General features: G+C 40.7%; 1 protein-coding gene across 5 annotated transcripts in view; it reads left to right on the top strand.

The window, feature by feature from the left end:
* Positions 1 to 20,344, top strand: part of NTNG1 (netrin G1) — a 374,168-nt gene extending 353,824 nt beyond the window's left edge. For 3 of the 5 annotated variants that reach the window (XM_070367580.1, XM_005893210.2, XM_070367581.1), the window contains exon 7: positions 17,393 to 20,343. In XM_070367580.1, coding sequence (XP_070223681.1) covers positions 17,393 to 17,625 — 233 coding nt within the window. In that variant the 3' untranslated portion in view covers positions 17,626 to 20,343. Of the gene's footprint in view, positions 1 to 17,392 lie in introns of all 5 variants that reach the window. The other 2 variants (XM_005893208.3, XM_070367582.1) reach the window with 2 other exon arrangements.
* Positions 20,345 to 20,597: the final 253 nt, after the last annotated feature.

The raw sequence follows: 20,597 nt of genomic DNA, 5'->3' as shown, positions 1-20,597 counted from the left end.
ACACAGCATACCAAGCAGCACAGCCAGTGACAAGAAGCGTGTTTTTTGAATCAGGGTCTTAGCTTTGGCCTTAGGACAAATCTGAATGGGGATTTGTGGGTTGGCCTGTTCAACCTTCTGTGCTTTTTTGTGGGGAGCATGCACTAGTCATTCTTCCTTCCGATACTTAGAGTGAAATACCCTGGACAGAAGCTAAATCCAAGAAGTTTCAGCTTAAGATCTTGAAGGGTTTAAATTTTAAATGCCATCCATCTACCTGCAATGCAGGAGACCTGGGTTCCATCTCTGGGTTGAGAAGATTCCCCTGGAGAAGGGAATGATAACCTACTCTAGTATTCTTGCCTAAAGAATCCCATGGACAGAGGAGCCTGCTGGGCTATACTCTGTGGGGTCGCAAAGAGTCGGACATGACTGAGCAACTAACAGTTTCAAACCTCCAAAACAAACAGCCAGAGACACCCTCAGAAGGCACTGCATCTCTAGATAGGCTTCTGTGGGCATTTCTCTCCCAGTCAACCCAACTCTAATTTTCCTCCTTCTTGTCCTCCTGGCCCCTCTTTCCCTGCTGCTGTCCTTCTCTCCATGGCAAAAGAAACAGAAACAAAAGGTATTAGAAGCTAAGCTAAGGGACTTTTCTGAAGCCATTGCTTGGAGTTAGTAATGAAACTCAGGTTTGTTTCAGTTCTATTCTCAGGACTGATTTAACTCTTATATGATCTCAGGGCTTCCCAGGTGGCGCTAGTAGTAAAGAACCCCCGCCTGCCAATGTAGGAGATTAAGAGACATGTGTTCGATCCCTGGGTTGGGAAAATCCCCTGGAAGAGGAAATGGCAACCCACTCCAGTATTCTTGCCTAGAAAATCCTGTGGACAGAAGAGCCTGGCGGGATAGGGTTCATAGGGTCGCGAAGAGTTGGAGACAACTAAAGTGACTTAGCACGCGATCTCAGAAATGCAGAAATCGCTGGAAGAAACGTCATGGAGAATTTCCTCTTATGTACCAGAAAATAGCATAGATGCTGAGAATACAAAGATGAAAGCTGGCTGAGTGCACAAAGCGATGTCTACTACCCTCAGGAAGTAATGTATATAGAGTGCCCACTTGCTCTGCACAAAGCGTGATGTTGCTCAGTGTAGACAGTGAAAGGAAGCACAAGACTAAAATCGCCTTACCCTCACATCGTTTATGCTTTAGTTGAGGAGACATGAAATTCACATGAAAAGGAGTGTTTGCTGTAGGTTTTAAAGAGTCAAATAAAACTTAACATTTACTGAAGGATTTTACATCAGGCATTGTTGCAGTTGCCTTATATGTTTTACTTAATTTATTTCATCAACGTAGTCCTGTGACGTGGATATCATGTATTAAATTATCTCCATTATATAAATGATGCAAACATAGGTCAAGTGATTTGCATGGAGTCACCCAACTAGTATTTGGTGGAACCGAGATTTAAATCCAGGCCATCCAAATTATGTTTACCTTTATATCTATGTCCAGAGCTAGATCTGCATCATCTGCTGTTAGGTTTGAAAAGCAGGACTTGTGTCTGAAGGCTGAAACAGTCAGAGAAACTATGGTGGGTGTTGTTCATGAGCTGGACATTTGGAGATACGTGGGGAGTTTGGGGAAGGACAGGCCAGGAGCAGAGGCACTAACTCAGAGGCCAGCATACAACAGAAGGACAGGAGGGCACCAGGGACCGATCGTGCCATGGGGTCAGAGTAGTCTAAGTTCTAGTCCTGCCTCTCCACTTGGCCACTAGTGGGACTTGGGTAAGATGCACAGGTTTCCTGTAAAGTGGAAATAGTAATAATAATAACTCCTGCCAGGTGAGTGAAAATATTCTGCAAGATAAGATGTACAAGTGTCTATCCTCTTAATTATAATTTTATTTTCTTAATAATTTTGTGAGTATATTTAAGATTGTTGTTGTTGTTCAGTCATTAAGTCATGTTGGACTTTTTATGACCCCATGGACTGCAGCATGCCAAGCTTCCCTGTTCTTCACTATTTCCCAGAATTTGCTCAAACTCATGTCTGTTGAGTGGGTGATGCCATCCAATAATCTGGTCCTCTGTCATCCCCTTCTCCTACCCTCAATCTTTCCCAGCATCAAGGTCTTTAACAACAAGTTGGCTCTTCACATCAGGTGCCATAATACTGGAGCTTCAGCTTTAGCATCAGTCCTTCCAATGAATATTCAGGGTTGATTTCCTTTAGAATTGACTGCTTTGATCTCCTTGCTGTCCAAGGGACTCTCTCAAGTGTCTTCTCCAGCATCACAGTTGGAAACCATCAGCTCTTTGGTACTTAGCCTTCTTTATGGTCCAACTCTCAGATCCGTACATGACTACTGGAAAAGATAGTGAATAGATTAGCCAGGAGTAGTAAGTTCACAATGAGAGTGAAAGCAGACAATGCGGATATTCTGATTTCCTCACGTTGTGGGGGTCCTGACTTCAGAATTATCCATTCAGCAGCCACAGAAGATTGTGAGTGACAACCCAACCTGGCTATAGCCCTTCTCTGCAACTTGATTTGGGGGACAGAGAGTAAACACCATGGGAAAGTATTCTAGAAGAAGAAATGAAACAATGGGTATGGAATATGTGAATTTTTTTTTGTAAATTTCACTTGTTCATTCACTCAAAAGTACTCATACTCAATGGATATTGTAAATATCCTCAAAGATTGCATCAAAAAAATCCTCAAAGATTGCACAAAATCTTTGAGGCATGCACAAAATCAAAAAAAGGATTTGGATAAGTCAAAATCCTTATCTTCACAGAGCGTATATCCTGTAGTAACTCTTTAAAAAGCAAAGTGAAGTCACTCAGTCATGTCCAACTCTTTGCGACCCCATGAACTGTAGCCCACCAGGCTCCCCCATCCCTGGAGTTCTCCAGGCAAGAACACTGGAGTGGGTTGCCATTTCCTTCTCCAATGCATGAAAGTGAAAAGTGAAAGGGAAGTCGCTCAGTCATGTCCGACTCTAGCGACCCCATGGACTGCAGCCTTCCAGGCTCCTCCTTCCATGGGATTTTCCAGGCAAGAGTACTGGAGTGGGGTGCCATTGCCTTCTCCGCTTGGTATGCCTTACTCTGCTTCAAAGAGAAGCGCCAACATCTTTTCACTGTACTTTAAATAATGTTCACAGCCTCCCAGTTGTATCTAAACCAATTTATATATTTTTTTTTCTTCCGTCTGCTGGATCTGAGAGCCCCAGAAGGCATAGCTTCTACACATTGCTTGCTAGCCTCTTGATTTCTGTCTAACCAGCTCTCTTCTCTCCTGAGATATAACAGCCTTGCTCTTCTTAGGGAAAGCCGTAAAACGCCCTTCTGCATACTTGCAATGACTTCATTTCCTTTTCAGATCATCTACTATATGGATTTATTCTCATTCCTGCACCTTTTTTTCTTAATCAACTATGAAAGGATTCTTTTGGATGTTAAGAAAAGACCCTGAGTACCTCTTTCTAATTCTTCATGTTTGAAATTTAGTTTTAGTAAAAGTTGTGTTGCCTAGAATTACTTAATGTTACTCATGAGCTGGTCTAGCATCCCTGTCTTTATGTAAACACTTTCTTTAATAGAATTTTTGTCTGTTTTCCTCTTAAAGAGGAAACGAAATAAATTTCGTTAAAGAAAACGAAATAAATTGCAATTATTTTTTCATGTAAGAAGAGGAGTGAAAGATGATATTTTTCAAATCAATGAGTATTTAAGCACCAAAGAAGCTAGAAATTATTAATGATGAAAGTGAACTAGAGGACACAACAGCGTCCACTTTGTGAAGTTACATTATCTAATGAGATGCAAATACATGAACCTATAAAAATAAACCCTATTTCTGTGGCTCTTCTGGTTTGTCTTTTTGTTGTAGGACTTTGAGCAGTGCCTGGCACTTAAAGAGCACTTAATAATTGCATTGAATGATCTCTCGTGCTCATAACAGCCCTGTGAAATGGCCTCTGTTACAGATTAAAAAAAATAGAATTTTTCTTTTTTAATTCAGATTGGAGAGCCACAAGTGGTGATGTCAGTATTTGAACCTAGACTTCTGGACAACACCACAGTACACAATTAAGGGCTAGATTTTACAGTTCAAATTTTGAGTGTCTCAAGAATTTATCAATGGGGGAAGATGATGTAAGTTGCAATGTGAGGTGTGACTTTATTGAAAAGGTATGCTTATGACTTGTCCATAATTGTAACCCCATTGTCCTTTCCTAACCTCACTAATGTATTTTAGATCACTTAAATGCTTGGTCCCCAGTGCAATAGCGAGTGCATTTTTGAAAATTAGCAGTCATTTTTGTTTGGTTCCAGCATCCCTAAATGACTCATGTCATCATTTTGCACATTCTCTTGATTCCATAATGTTGTTTTCCTCACCTTGAATTTATCCACATTAATTCATTTTGCTTTGACATTGGCATTAGCAGGAAAATGGCTTTGTTTCATCCTGACATTATAATATCACCTCCCAAGACTTGGTCTGACATTGTCAGGAGGTGATTATGGTGACAGCAAGGCCACAGAAGACAAAAGTGAATTATAGTGATTCCCAGGGGGGAAAAAAATCATTAAGAAAAGTTACTGCTATGTGATTTTAGTAGCTATTTTTCATACTTAAATATCCCTGCTGTTTAAAAATCCTAAGAGGGCTTAGACCATATTTAGAACACTCCTGCCAAGTATATATAGGAAAAATTAAGTCTCTAAGGAGACATTTGGCTATAGCTCGACAAACAGGAAACTCAGATTATATTTTAGCTTTACAAAGTGCTCAAAGGCATTGAAATTCTGTCTCAAAAAAAAAAAAAAGCCATGCATGTGAATTAATGACACAATTATCTCCTTTCAGCCACAGATACTTGAATTTCTTAATGCTGAAAATCAAAAGCCTGTAGTACAGCTCTTCCTTCCTACTCAGAATGTGAAATGTCTTACAGATCTGTCTTCAGCTCTGAATGGGGCTATATGGATTGTCTTATAATTCTCAAGGAACTCCAGGTCTTCGTTCTTGCATTTTCCCCTATGTGCTATGATGGTCTCTCACCTCCACCCAGGCCCACGTAGAACAGCTCCATCTGGATTTTCCTTTAGCCTGTGTTCCAAATGTAACTAGTCACCTTCTGATGAAAAGAAACATGTCACTAAGTTCCGTCCTTGTCATGTTTCTTTGCCTTCACATTACCCACAATGCCAAAATTATAATGAGAGGTAATGTGTTTTGACTAATGAAAAATGAAAGGAGTGCTTCTAATTTCTTAACTCATCTGCCTACCCTTGCTTCTTCCCCTCTTTCCCACCCTTCCCAAGGTGTATAGTGTATTATTAAAGGAAGAAACCCAGAACTAGTCACCATTCTCTTCCAGCTAATGCTCTCCATTATGGATTCATGTATGAGAAGCCCTGACAAATCATAACATACAAGCTGACCTGAAATGTCAGAGCTGACCAGCAGTTTTTCTACATGTTCCTAGTTAACTTTTCCCCATTCCCTGCAAAATATCTCCCCCTTCCCTTAACCCTAGAGCATGAGTTAACCCCAGCTCTACTCTGCCTCACATGCTCAGCAGAAGCTTTACCTCCCACTTTGTGGAAACTAAAATGTTCCTTCTTCTTCCCATTTTCCAACCTATCTATCTAGTAAGTGGATATCCTTACTATCTATCCACCTATATTGATTTCAGTCTACTAGTAATATGTTTGTATTCACCACTCAGAAGAAGGCAGGGAATAAAACACAACTTCTGTTTACTTGCTTAATAAATATTTATTTGGCATTTATTTCTGCCAGAGACAAGGCTGAATATTTGTGATACAGCCACAACGAACAGGTCATATATGTGGTGCAGACATGTACAAGTGTAGCAGATATGAGTCTCCCACAAGTTCAAGCAGCATGAAATACATTTTCTTTAGGTTAAATCTGACCATGAGCCCCTCTACTGAGAAGGTGGTGGGAGATCGATTAAAGTCATCACTGTTGTTTGATCTTCAAGTGTAAAAATGTCCCCTCACGTTCCATTAGTCTGCACTAGTTCAAATGAGATGGCCCTTGGGCTACAGATGACTTTAGCTCAGGAGACCCTGCTGGTTCCATTCATACCTGAAGCTATGCAGCCTTCTGCAAGACAAGGAATCCTTGTGTGTAAGTCTCTCTTACAATTATAGGATTGTATAGGAACTCTTGCCTTTTGTGAGATAATTTTTGTAGACATTTAAGATAATTGGTAGTTTGACTAGGAATATATATTAATAACATATGGAAATGTGGCAAATATGGTCACATGATTCATTTATTGAAATTACCTTTATCATCTCAGTAAAAGATACTTTTATTTTCTCAAGTAACAGTTCTTTTTGTTAACAGATGATAAAGAATCTGTCTGCAATGCAGGAGACTTGGGTTTAATCCCTGAGTCAGGAAGATTCCCCTGGAGAAGGGAGTGGCTCCCCAATCCAGTATTCTTGCCTGGAGAATCTCCATGGACAAAGGAGCCTGGTGGGCTATAGTCCATGGGGTCACAAAGAGTCGGACATGACCAGTGACTAACATTTTCAATATTTTCCAAGGACTCTATATTTAGTCCAGGCAATTTGGAAAGAGTAAAATGTGTAAAGATGAAAATCAAAGTTATTAAAATCAATTGCACTCCTACCAGCCAGAGATAAACATTGGTCACATTTTGGTAGAATCTGTCTCAGCACATTCTCTTAAGTTTTTATTACATAAGGTACTTGGAGAGGTACATGTCTATACTTATGGGATTCATGCTGGATAAATATTTGTACTTTCTCTTTTGACATAATGCCATGTACTTTGAAATGATGGTTTATACCCTGGTGTATGTTGCCATTGTGTGTGACTGTGCCTCCCAATGAATGCCATCTTTCACCTTGGGCAAAAAGAGTAGAGGTTGCACATTTTTATTAAACTAGACAAGTGCATTTTCTGATACCCAATGAGAAACTCTGTGATTTCTCAGCACCGTTTTTATGAGCATCTTGCCTGCGTCTGTGTCTGAGATGTTGACCTAAATAGGATTTCAATACATCATTAATGATCGCTTTAGGAAAGGTGACCAGCCTTTGGCTTGTGGGATTCTCAGTGAATTAATTATATCTCAATATCAGCAAAGGTTTTTTGTTTTTTTTTTCCAGGTTGCAACAGCTAAAACCTTGGAGGTGTTTGGGCAGTACCTCTAGCTCCTGCATTCAAGTCACCTGTTATCTCATTCATGCTAGCTGAGTTACCATATACTGCAGACGTAGGCCTCTTCGAATGAACATGGCTTTCTTATGATGTTTTGAGTAGCATTTCCTTTGACTGGACAAGAGCAAGTGTCACTGCCATAATCAGTGCTTTGATGTTAGATGAATAAGTATAGAATGCTTGCTCTGTAACGTCAGAACCTGCTGCACTTGATTACCCAGACGTGTCTGACCACTTGCTGACAGCTCCACATTGTTCGCTACAGCCCCTTTAGCTCTGCTCCCTGCCCTCATTACCGTGAAACAAAGTGGGCTGGCTGCTGTCACATGGGGATTATGCCACCAGCGTCACTGTCCCTGATGAAAAAAGGCTGACAGAAATGTAGGCTGAGAGCAGGAAAGCAAGGATGTTTCCACTTGATGGCTCCCAGGTTCCAGTCTGTACAGACACTGCCTCACCATTGCAGGGGCAAAAGATTGGCCAAGGGGCAGTATTACCCTTGCTCTTCTGAAAACACAGCTTATGCACTCTGATTGGCACAGGAGAATGCGCACTGAATGCAAGTATATAAGGTCACCTTTGAGAAAACAGGCACTGCCTGTCCACACTGACCTTGCAAGTACACAGCAGTTGAATTAAAATATTCAATAGCTGCATGTTTGACCCCACGCTGTCTCAAGATTCATGCCCTCAGAGGACAGACACAGATGCTGTCTTTGAAAGAGTACAACATCTACTTCCTTTTCACTTCAAGTACCTTGAACTGGATAGGTAGTGATTAATTCATTCTTCTGGCAGATAGAGAAATAAGCACCTCACTCTTCCACTCTGAGCTTCTAGCATTAAGGGAAACTGGGAAGGTATTGAACACTAACAAAGTATACTAAGGTTTTATATTTTTTAAAGCACCATCACATAATTCATCTTGAGGCTCCCAACAACTGTGAGGTCGATGAGTAGGACAAGTGTTATTATCCTTGCCTTAGAAGTGCGGAAAGAGAGGCACAAAGAGGTTAAATGATTTCCCCAAGTTCACACAGCCCATTAACCACAGAGACCAGACTTGAATCACAAGTTCTTCACCTAATTCTCTTCATACCACCTCATGCTTTTTAGTGACGAGGAAAAAACTATCTCTCTTCCATGGGACACGAGCAGGCAAAACCGATCAAGCCAGTCACCCGAGTCATCACCAGGGCTCACAATATTGGAGAAGTCCAACTGTCATCATGTATCTGATGAAAAAGAGGAGGAATTCCTCACTCTTTGCCTTTTAAAATGATAGGCTTTCCATGAGAAATATTCATGCAACTCATAAAGCTCAAAAGGACTGTAGAAATGTCTACTTCAAACTCTTTCCCTAACTTCATAGCTGCCGCTAGACTGTAAGCTCCGCAGAAGCAGCTGCACGGTCCATCTGGCTCACACTGTGTGTCCATCATCTGGAACAGTGCCTGGTTGGATGATGGCTGGATGTCACTAAGTGGTTTTGTGATAATGTTGAAAGCCTTACTGCAAAGTGATGACTAGTCAGATCTAGAACTCAGGGTTTATGACTCTTAATCAGCGTTGTTATCACTAAACCATATCCCCGGTCATGGCCAGCCATAAGTAAGAACAGATAGAAAAAATGTACCTAGAGTTCCCCCGAAAGGCCATTAGACACCAGTCTATAGAGTTTCTTCTACACACCAGGAGCTAATCTGTAGATTCAGTTTTACATCTCACATCTCAAAACTTAGTAAAACAGCCACCAAGGTTGAATAAATGGGTTATTATCACAGCCCTTCATCTCCCTGCCGCAGGCTCTCAGGTGCCTCAGTCAGAGCTGTGTGTTGCACGCATGCCTCTGTTATTAGCCTGTTTGGTGGAGGCTGTTCACTCTTCCACGTTTGTTTGAAAAGGACTGAAACAATTTGGAATATCTTTCCTTCAGCACTCCTAGGCTTGTTTCAGGTGGTGAAGGTAGAGGTCACTTTATTAATAAAACCATCAAGGAAGGCTGTCATGGTAACACATTGCCTTGATTCCTTGAAGTGCAGGAGACAAAGCCAGAAAGAGACACTTTCAAGTCTATAAATACAGGCCCAGCATCGCTCAAGCCTAGCAGCTTACCGACAGGGCAAACCTAAATGTATATAGCTTTGAACAAGACCCAAACAGAAAAAAGAAAACTTCCCTTTGGTAATGTAATGGGTCATCGTGACCATAATGGAGTAAGTGACCCTTCAAGTCACAAAAGAAATGAAGAATAGAATGAGTAGCGATTCTAAGTCCTGGCTGGTGCCCTCTTTGCACATTGGGGTTCCCTCTAAGTCTGCTTTTCCATCCCTTCCAGAAATGATGAATAGAGGAAAAAGGAATCAAAGTCTTATCATTCAAATTTTGATGATAGTTTGCAGTTTAGAAAGGGGAAAAGTGGATGACAAGAAAGAAACCTACAGAAAGCAAGTTAAAAGGATCAGATGATTTAGTCACATCCCTGTGACTCTCGTGATCCAAGATAAAATAAAAATAAGAGGAAGTGAAAGAGGAGGGAGGAAATGCTGTCTGTGCCTATTCTTTCACTGTGAAAATTCTGAGTGTTTTTATAAACTCATAACAACTAGTTTATGTAGGAGCTTATGTGTTAGTTTCTTCCTCCCTGTAGTCATTCACAGGTGGGACTGATAGAGATATTTTCTGTGAGCCAAAGATATATTCATAGCTTCATGTTCATTACCTGGGAGAAGGCAATGGCACCCCACTCCAGTACTCTTGCCTGGAAAATCCCATGGATGGAGGAGCGTGGTGGGCTGCAGTCCATGGGGTCGCTGAGGGTCGGACACAACTGAGCAACTTCACTTTCACTTTTCACTTTCATGCATTGGAGAAGGAAATGGCAACCCACTCCAGTGTTCTTGCCTGGAGAATCCCAGGGTCAGGGGAGCCTGGTGGGCTTCCGTCTATGGGGTCGCACAGAGTCGGACACGACTGAAGCGACTTAGCAGCAGCAGCAGTTCATTACCTGGGAGGCAGGGTCCCCATTATGTATAACTTAAGCTTATAGGCACATCCCTTTGGTGATTAATTTGTAATAGAATACAGTATTTGGCTTGCTTATCAGAGCTAATAGAACACCTTGCTGTCTTTAGCCTTTCTATCAGGATTCCACCTTTCATCTTTTAGCCATATAACTCTGGGTCTAACATTAATACTATAACCTTATCTATCAAGGGCCAAAGATTGTCTTGGTTTGAAAGCATTCCTAATATTGAAACATCACGGGATTATAGGTTAGATGGTGTGGTATTCAGTTAAGTTCAGTTCAGTCGCTCAGTCGTGTCCAACTCTTTGCGACCCCATGAATTGCAGCACTCCAGGCCTCCCTGTCCATCACCAACTCCCGGAGTTCACCCAAACTCATGTCCATCGGTGATGAGTCGGTGATGTATTGGACACACCATAATGAATTTATTTCTATCAATAGTAAAATGATCCTTCAGAATATAGTCAAACTGTTATCAAAGTAGTATTAGCTTTTTCTGTATCTAAGGATTTATGTTTTATCATAATAATAATTGTGCCTGCGTGCATGCTCAGTTGCTTAGTCGTGTCTGACTCTGCGACCCTATGGACTGTAGCTTGCCAGGCTCCTCTGTCCATGGGATTCTTCAGGAAAGAATACTGGAGTGGGTTGCTATTTCCTCCTCCAGGGGATCTTCCCAGCCCAGGGATCCAACCTGTGTCTCTTGCGTGTCCTGCACTGGCAGGCAGATTCTTTACCACCTAGCCACCTAGGAGGCCCTAATAATTGTATCTAGCAAATAACAATTTTCTTCCAATACTAAATCAAGTTTTATGTGAGAGATTTAAAAATGAACCTTCACTATTTATAGAGGTAGCACATTCTTAGTTTGTCAATAGCAATGAAGAAAAAAAAATCAGGACATGCTTGACATAAATATTTAACAAAATAAGGTCAGCGTTTTCAGTTTGCGGCAAATTCACACAGAAGGGTACCAAATAAAGAAATGATAACTGCAAAGTGCTTGTTGGGTAGAAATCCCATTTGGATTTTTAATCTGCAGTGATATGCAAGATGAAATGGAGATAATGCCAGGGTTTTGTAAATGCTTATCCTCTTGGCAGTTCCATCAACCGGTGGTCAATGCCTGAAACTGTCACCAAGTCCACGCTCATATTGCTTGCCACACAACAAGCCAATAATCGAGAGGAGTTGCTGGGACAAGGAAGAGAGATTTTATTCAGAAAGACAGCAGACTGAAAAATTGGTGGACTTGTGCCCCAAAGAACCATCTTGCCTGTTTAGAATTCAGGCTTCTTTTATACTAAAAGGGGAGAGAGTAATGTCAAACATCTCCTGGTTCTGGTCAGCCTCCAGAGGTGATATGTTAGCCTCTTCCTCCCTGCAGTGATTCACAGGTGGGCCTGGTGGGGATGTTCTCTGTGAGATAAAGATATTTTATTAATAGCTTGATGCTCATTACCTGCGAGGCAGGGTTCTCAGAGATGGGCCATTATGTATCACTTAAGCTTATAGGCAACATCCCTTTGGGTGATTAATTTGTAAGAGAATACAAAAGGTTCTTTGTTATTACAAAACCTTGTGTTGAAAGGAATTCAGAAGGTTAGTGCAAGAGAATGCCATGATTAAGTAGCTATGTTTTCTACATAGAGAAAGAGGAAATGAGAGCATATGCAACATATTTGCCATTCCCAACCTAAACCTGTGATATTTTTGGTATTCTATGTATGGGCTGATTTGTTTTTGGAGCTCTGCTAGAATGCGGTGGCACTCTAGAAGATGTGAAATTTAATGTTGTCAACAAGAGCTCCACCCAGTGTAATATGAAAACAGATCAGTTGGTCAATACAAATGAAAACCAGAGGATCTACAGAAGTTATTTATATTGTCTTAAGGAGCATGGAAAGCATTGCACGCTATGCAGTTCTTCCGACTGTTCCCTTCTGTGTGAAAAGCAGTCATCTATAAATTTGGAGACCTGTAGTTCTAGAGCTACCCTTAATTGTTTTCAATTTCCTCATTTAGAGCTTGTCTAGATAGTTTTTGAACCACAAGCTTTGATTTCTATCAGAGCAAGGTATAGAACAAATTACATGACAAGAGTGATTTTGGTTCCTCTTTAATTGTAAGCGATATTAAGTGGTCTGTCTTAGATATTCGTGTCTGTATTTAACTCCCCCAGGAAGATAATCTGCTCATACTTCACTTTTGAGTTCTACAGTCTTAATTCCTATGGTTCTGCACCTGAAAGCTCGCTGTCTCGAATCTAAAATCACCAAGGAGTCTTCATTTTCCTTCCCCCAATGTATATAAGGACAGCTGCCCATCCTCATTGCTGTGGCCGATAACCTGATCCAGACCTTCAACATTTTATCACCAACAGTAATTGAGGGTAATTATTTGTTTGGGTGGGAGAGGGGGCTACCCTGTTTATGGAAGGATATTTAGTAGCATCTCTACCCACGAGATGCCAGTACCATGCCCTCCCCAAAGATGTGACACCCAAACACATCTCTAGATGTTGTCAGATGTCCTGTGGGGCGGGGGGGAAATCATCCACTGTTGAAAGCTACTACTTTAGACTGACAACCAAAGACCTCTATTAAACGTTAATGCCTCAAATTCCTCCAATCCTTTTTCTAATTATTCTAAAATCCCTTCTGTCAGATTCAATCAAGAGCACGCAGGGCTTACTTTGCATATTTCCTTTGCCCAGCTCAAAGTGCCCTTCCTCTCATTCTCTTCCAGTCTATTCCTAGATCCAGCTAACCACAGCAGGAAGACTGCTGTGATTAATTTTATAACCTCATATCATCACTGCGTTTTGTTGAAATCTTTTTTTCTCAGCATCATTCCTGGTTTTTCTTTCTTTGCCTATGGCTTAAATGCGGATACTCTTCAAGGTTCTATTTGCAGTTTTCCTTTCAACTTAATCTATATTCTAGCAGATGAGGTCTTCTATTCCTTTCTCTTCACTATTTGTAACAATGACCACCATCACCCCTGTTCCAAATCTGTATCTCCAGGAAGAACTACCTCCTGAACTGTTAACTAGTTTTTTCCAACTAATAACAAGACCCCTGCAGAAGAGCCTGTGATCTCTCGAAGTCAACAGATAAAAAAAAGAGAGAGAGTTTATTTTCTTCCCTAACCAAACCCTGCCTCCAGTCTTTTCTTAATAAATTACATTATGATGTATCCAAATGTCAAAAATAGGAACCTCAGACTTTCTCTTACCTATTTCAAATAACCTGCCTCCAAATATGTTCTTCCTTCCTCCTCCCCACTGCTCTAACCCAGACCAAGCCTTTTCTGTTGAAATATCTGGTCACCTTGCCTCCAGCCTGTCCTTTCTCAGGCCTAGCCTCACCTTTCCCCCCTTTAAATCACCACCCTGCCCATAGGTCTTTGACAGCTTCCCATTGCTTATTATCTAAACTCTGTAGCATGTTACCCAGAATCTTCATCATTCACCAACATTTTCCATGTGTCTCTCAGGCTCCAGTCAGAAAAGTGAACCCATACTACATATTTCAATAGAGAGAATTTACTAAAGGAAATGGTTAAACAGGTGCTTTAGAATTTAGACATGAGAAGAGGACACTGAAATAACTCAGAAATTGTTAATTGTGTGAGCAGGGAGCAGTAAAAGAGGATGGGCTTATGAGAAGCTAACAGTTCGGAGGAGAGACCCCACAGATGTGGGACCCATGCCTCTTAGGAGGTAATGCCTAGCTGCTACTATTAACCCCTGAAATGTTAGGCAGGAGCCCCTTGGAGCTGGGGCTCACACCTCTAGAAAAGGAATGCTGCCAGGCTGGGGCAGAAACCTCTAAGGGTGAGACTGAAACTGGTTCTGAAAAGGCTGAGCCCCAGAACAAACTGCTGCTGTTGGGATGTGGGGCCATTGCTGGGACAATCCTCTTAGGAAGAGCCCTGAATCAGGGAAAGGGAAATCTCTGCTTCCTTCCTCCTGCCTTCTCTGTTCTCTCTAGTGCACCCTGTTGGTGGAAACCAGGAGACAACTTGCAGGGTTTCAGCCTCAACAGCAGAAGAAAGGTGGATTCAGACTTGAGTGACAGATGCTTAACAGCCAGCACAAAGTATTTTCACATCTTCTTGCCTTTACTGATAGAGTTTCCCCAACCATAATATTTTTCTACCAGTATTTGCCTGATGCATGCCATTGTTCAAATACAATCTCCTTTCTATATTCTTCACAAATCTTCCCCCAGATAATTACTTACACCAGCATTTGAGTTCCCCTAGCAGTTTGCTTCCATTGTAGTTTTTTTTCATATTGTATCATAATTATTTCTGTATATGTTCATTTGTTTTCTGCAAAAGTGTGAGCTCCTGTAGGGCAGATAGAGTTACAACCATACAGTGGTAGATTTAGCAACACATCTGACACACAACAGATGCTGACTGAGCTGGACAGAACTGATAAAAGTATTTTAGTGAAATGTACATTATATCATTTCTTGTATATATATTTTATTTTCCAAACCAGATTTAAACTTTGTAAGAGCAGAGATCATGCTATTTCTTCTATTTTTTCATGGTGTTTAGTACAGGGTTTTATATGCTGAAGAAGAGCTTAATGATATTTGTTAACTACTTAGTTTATTCATTAGGCACCACAAATTTGGTTTAAAATGACATGAGGATGGAGCATAAGTTTATGAATAGCAGGTAAGATTTGTAGTTAGGTTTAGATGTGCTTCTAACATGTGATTCCGACAGAGAGATCTGTGCATATGGTAAAGCTCTGTTTTTGTTGAATACCACAAACAAGAGACCAAATGAAATGTGTCTTAAAGTAAATTCTAAAGTAATTAAATATATTCCAGGTTCCATTTTTTCTCCTTATCACTTATAGAAAACATATTACTCCAATTAATGTGATTATTAATCCTGGGTTTCATCTGGTCCTTGAGTATTTATTAAATTTCTCACAATCATCAACATCAACTAGTAGATTATTTAAATGTAGGAAAGGTATTGAATTTTAACTTAATCATCAGATTCTTGAAAAAAAAGAAACCTCTGTTCAACAACTGATTTACATTCAGGTCCAAGAAGAAGAAAAATAGCTTTTTTTTTTCTTACAGGGAGTGATATTTAATTAACTATTGATTTCTTCTCAATTATTCAAGGCAAGCAATTATCAATATTGATGGAAACAATATTTCCCTATGTGTAGTGCCCAAATGAAAGGAAATATCCCATTCAGCAATCTGCTGCCTGGAACAAGAAATGCTGAGAATCTTTAACTTTAAATGGAAACAGTTATTTGGATCTGTTTATTCTATGTTGCCCCAATTAAACAGATAGTTCCTGAAACGTAAGCAAAACAAAATTCTGAAACCCTATGTATGCTTTCCAAATTAACAACCAAAAAAAAAAAAAGTGGGGTTTTGTCAGTTTTGACCATGAGTTTAACCACTCTAGTCTTGTAGATTTTGCCTCAGAGCTACAGATCTTGACTTTTTTTTTTAAACCAAGGCTCATAAAATACTATAATTTGGGTCTAATATTTATGGTTTCTAAGTCACCCGATGAGAAGTAGCTTACATAATCATTAGAACCCTTGAAACACTACCTTGTATATCAATATTGTGAGCCTGAAGGATTTAGTAGGCCTTAATAGTCACTTCTAACATTTACAGATAGCACGTGGGGGTACAGTTGAAAATTATACCAATCCATATGATAGAGGTCTCCAAGGAATTGTTGTGAAAGGTGGGAAGATAGGGCCCTATTTAGGGCACATTTTTATTAACTCCTGAGCATCCACCACCATCTTCTTTCAGCTCATTTGCACACAGAGTATTAGCATGTTTACATTTAAGAAGCTTCTTTTGCCAGTGATGTAACTATTGAACATGATTAATGGACAAGGCAATATTCTCTATTGAATTATTACTGGAAGAAGAGGGTTATTTTTTTTAAATACTTTACACTTGATAGTATGAATATGCGTGTGCGTGTGTGTTAAATTGGGGAAATTTGACTATGACATTTTTTAAAGATGAAGAATGTTATAATTTATAAGAAGCTACTTTTTCTGCTCTGCGCCACCCCCCTCCCCATTCCAGAGTGGTTCCATATAGTAAGTGCTTAAGTGGCATATGTTGCTGGGAAGTGTTCTTAGCTCTTTTCCTCTTTGGTGTTGTTTTCATTTCCCTGTGTTCTATTTATCATTCTGCTAAATCAGTGAAACCTTGATTATCTAAAGGAACAGGAGACATGGAATAATAAGGAAAACTTGATCTTTGAAGAAATAAATTATTAGAGATGCAAGTTACATGACAGGGACTGTGAATGAATTTTAGTATCTGAAATTGCTTGCTTTATTTATTCAAACTGATTTTATTAATTGATGGACATAGTGAAATTTTGATAATCAGGGTTTCACCATTGCATTTATTATTATCCCTGGAAATCAAGGTAACCTTGGATTCTACTTCCTATATTTACAAAGCGATAAATATCCTAATAGGCTATTAGGCACAAATGCAGTGCTCTTCCTCACACTCCTCCCATGAAAAGCTTTCTCTCCTCGGATCTGGCTGCCACCTTGCCTGGAGCATGCTGCCTGCCCCCTGCCCCACCCTCCCTCCTCATGCTTGCCGCTGGCTCCCGACTTCCTGCATGCAGCGCTGGAATCACCCACAGAGAGAATGGCCCACCCCTTAGAAGTTCTTGGTCTTTCTAGCAGTACTGCTTTGCATTTTAATTCCATTCATCTGGCTCCAAAGCCCTGCATTCTTGTATGAGGCACTATCCTTGAACAGCCCTGGAGGTCACAACAGGTCCCAGTTCCGTGAAGAGAAGATACTGCCAAACCCGGAGTATCACATTTCTTTGTACTTGATAGTCTGAAATGGACAATGATAATATCCAAGATTGCAGCAAAAAATAAATCTATATGAAAAGGATTAATATGATCAAAACAAAGGCAGCAAACTACATTTGTTTGGAAATCGGAGTCACATGCTTAGTTTGCGGAGGGGAGGGGGGAGCACAAGATCGATAGAGATTTTTTTTTTAAGCTGAAAACATGATGTACCAGATAAACTTAAATTGATTCTGCTTCTCCTCCCCGCGCCCCCCTCCCTCGTTCTGCAGCGAATGTCTGCGACAACGAGCTCCTGCACTGCCAGAACGGAGGGACGTGCCACAACAACGTGCGCTGCCTGTGCCCAGCCGCGTACACGGGCATCCTGTGCGAGAAGCTGCGGTGCGAGGAGGCGGGCAGCTGCGGCCCCGACTCCGGCCAGGGCGCGCCCCCGCGCGGCTCCCCCGCGCTGCTGTCGCTGCTGGCCGCTCTGCTGGGGACAGCCGGCCCCCTGGGCATCTAGGCGGCGCACCCAGCCACCAGACGGGCCGTGCTCTGGCGAAGCAAACACAGCCCCAGCATTTGCTACTAACATAGGAAACCCGCTCTCAGACACCCCCACTCAAACACAGTGTACAAAGAAGGCCTAACTGAACTAAGCCATATTTATCAGCCGTGGACAGCACACCTGAGTCAAGACTGTTAATTTCTGACTCCCAGAGGAGTTGGCAGCTGTTGATATTATCACTGCGAATCACATTGCCAGCTGCAGAGCTTACCACCCATCGGAAAGGCTGTGACAGCCCCCCAAAAGGAAAGAACAACAACAACAACAAATCAACCAACCTAAAAACATTTGCTACTGGCACGTGGTGTGCCCCAGCACCACCTGGCCCTGTGTGTGGACCAACCAAATAGAAGCATCCTTTGCTGGCAGTGCTTGGTGGGTCTAAGGAAGTCTGTTACAAGCTGCCATATTGGCCTGCTTCAGCCCCTGAACCCCCTTCCAACCTGTGCTTTAGTGAACCGTTGCTCTGTAACCCTTGTTGGTTGAAAGATTTCTTTGTCTGATGTGAGTAATGCACACGTGTAACAGCCCCCTCCAAAAGCTCCAGCCAGTCATACCCTGTGTATCTTAGCAGCACTGAGTCATCCCAGTGCCAGCACACATCCACTGTCCCCAAGAGTGGCTACAGGAAAAAAGAAAGTGTATCTATCCTTTTGTATTCAAATGAAGTTATTTTTCTTGGAATACTGTAATATGTAGATTTTTTGTATTCTTGCCAATTTGTGTTACCAGACAATCTGTTAATGTATCTAATTCGAATCAGCAAAGACTGACATTTATTTTGTCCTCCTTCCGTTCTGTTTTGTTTCATTGTGCAGAGATTTCTCTGTAAGGGCAACAAACTTGCTGGCATCAAAGAATATCAGTTTACATATATTAACAAGTGTAATAAGATTCCACCAAAGGACATTCTAAGTGTTTTCTTGTTGCTTTAACACTAGAAGATTTAAAGAATAAAAATTCCTGCATAAACGATTTCAGGAATTCGTATTGCAATTTCTTAAGATGAAAGGAGCAGCCACCGAGCAGTTTCACACTCACTTTACTGATTCCTATGTGGACCGAATACACTCAGCTGACGAATTTAGTACCCAGGAAGATGGATTGATGTTCTTTAGCTTGGACAACTTCTGCAAAATATGAGACTATTTCCACTTGGGAAAAATTATAACAGCAAAAAAAAAAAAAATCTAAGTGATTGCCAAGATTATGCCAAAGCCTGTTGGCAGAGTACTAAGAGACTTTTATTTTTAAGTCATGCTATTTTCACAGATTGATGTGATCATGTGACTCTAGAGATGCTGATCTATGTATCTTTCCAATTACAGTGTTTACATGGAGTATCATAAGAGAAAACCTGGGGAACCAGGAAAGTCGCAGGGAAATTGAGTGATTAGCAATTTGACTTTGAATATATTCAGACTAAGTATTTATAGGAAATATCAAAATACCCAGCAGCAACTAGACATAACTGCTGTTCTTGAGAATAAAGTTTGTTTTAAGTACCGCCCAAGGTGTAATAAATTCTTGTTTCTGCCTTTTATTAGGCCAATTACTGTGCAAGACAGCAAGGTGGGGAGAGGAGGGAAGAACCAGTGCAAAGTTCCAAAGTGACTAAAGCAGTGTGTATTCCATTCCCACCACACTGTTGTCCTACAGGTTACAAATGTGTTAGCGACAGCATCTCCTGGAGTCAAAAACAATTATCAGCCCAAGCCAGAGTCTGAAGGACAGTGAAGTCCTGCATGACTTGGTAGAGCAATAATCTATGATGGTGTTAGGTTGGACGCCTACTTCCAGTCTGAATTCTTCACCCTGCCACTGCTTCTTGCTGAACCGGGGGAGGGGGATGTCTTCTGATAAATATCCTTGGTGAAAACTAGATGAAGGAACAGCATGTCTTATTGGTTTTGTTCCCAGAAAAGCCAATTCAAAGAAGGCAATAAAAGGTAAACAGGTAGTGCCTGTGCTGCCTGCCACCCCACGTCTAAGTCGATTGAATGTTTGTTATTCAAACCCACAGTCTCTTTTGATGTAAGAAATAAGGAAAGATGGAAATAAATTAGAGCTCTGGCTTAGTGCCGGAGTGGCCAGCCAGAAATTGGAGATTTACATTAGAAGCATAAACAGCAAATTATATTTCAAGCTCACCAAAGACTACACGTGAATATGCCGATAACATACAGAGTTTGAGATTACTTATAATGAGGTGGATTTCTAATATTAAAAATGAAGTTTAAGTTGTCTTATAGTTTATTAGCACAAACCAAAGGCAGACTATGTTATTTCCAGCAGTGATGCACTTTATCATTATCCACTCATGGCTTTGTCACCTGCTCAGGAATCAGACTGAACATTTCAATACACAGTTTTCCAAAAGCTAATTCTAAAATTTAATGAAGGCCTGATCTAAATCAATTCATCTGCATTTTATCTTTATGAAGCTATAAGAATCTAAATTGATGAGGAATATATTGCATTCAGTGTATTTAGATATAGTTTTCTGAATTTCCTGAAGTGATGTGATCTGCTTTTAATAAATTCACTTTTAGGTATATAACAAATGGAAATGAAATGTTCTTTTTAATCTGGATTCTCAAATTCTTCTAAAGAGTATATTACTTTGATGAAACCCCAACTCGGTGGATTTTATTTATCTGCTGTTTTCTAGCATTCTTGCAAAGCTGGTTCCATCTACAATGTTATGCCTAAGGACAGAATTGGGGTAAAAAGTGGGAACTAAGTTGTTTACATAGTTAAGGCCCTAATTCTTGCTTTGTCTTTACTTGGATTAACCTTTAGGGTTGGTTAATATAGTGTTATATATGAGTTGGTCAACTTTACTACAAAGTGCAAACACAATTTCTTCCATCAACTCCTTTGATGAATATAAAATTTCAAAGAAATCTTTGTCCCGAGGTTCCACT

Source organism: Bos mutus, chromosome 3, assembly GCF_027580195.1.
Source record: "Bos mutus isolate GX-2022 chromosome 3, NWIPB_WYAK_1.1, whole genome shotgun sequence".
Classification (NCBI taxonomy): domain Eukaryota; kingdom Metazoa; phylum Chordata; class Mammalia; order Artiodactyla; family Bovidae; genus Bos; species Bos mutus.
The sequence above is the reverse complement of the archived record's forward strand: the minus strand, read 5'-3'. Positions and strand labels throughout refer to the sequence as shown.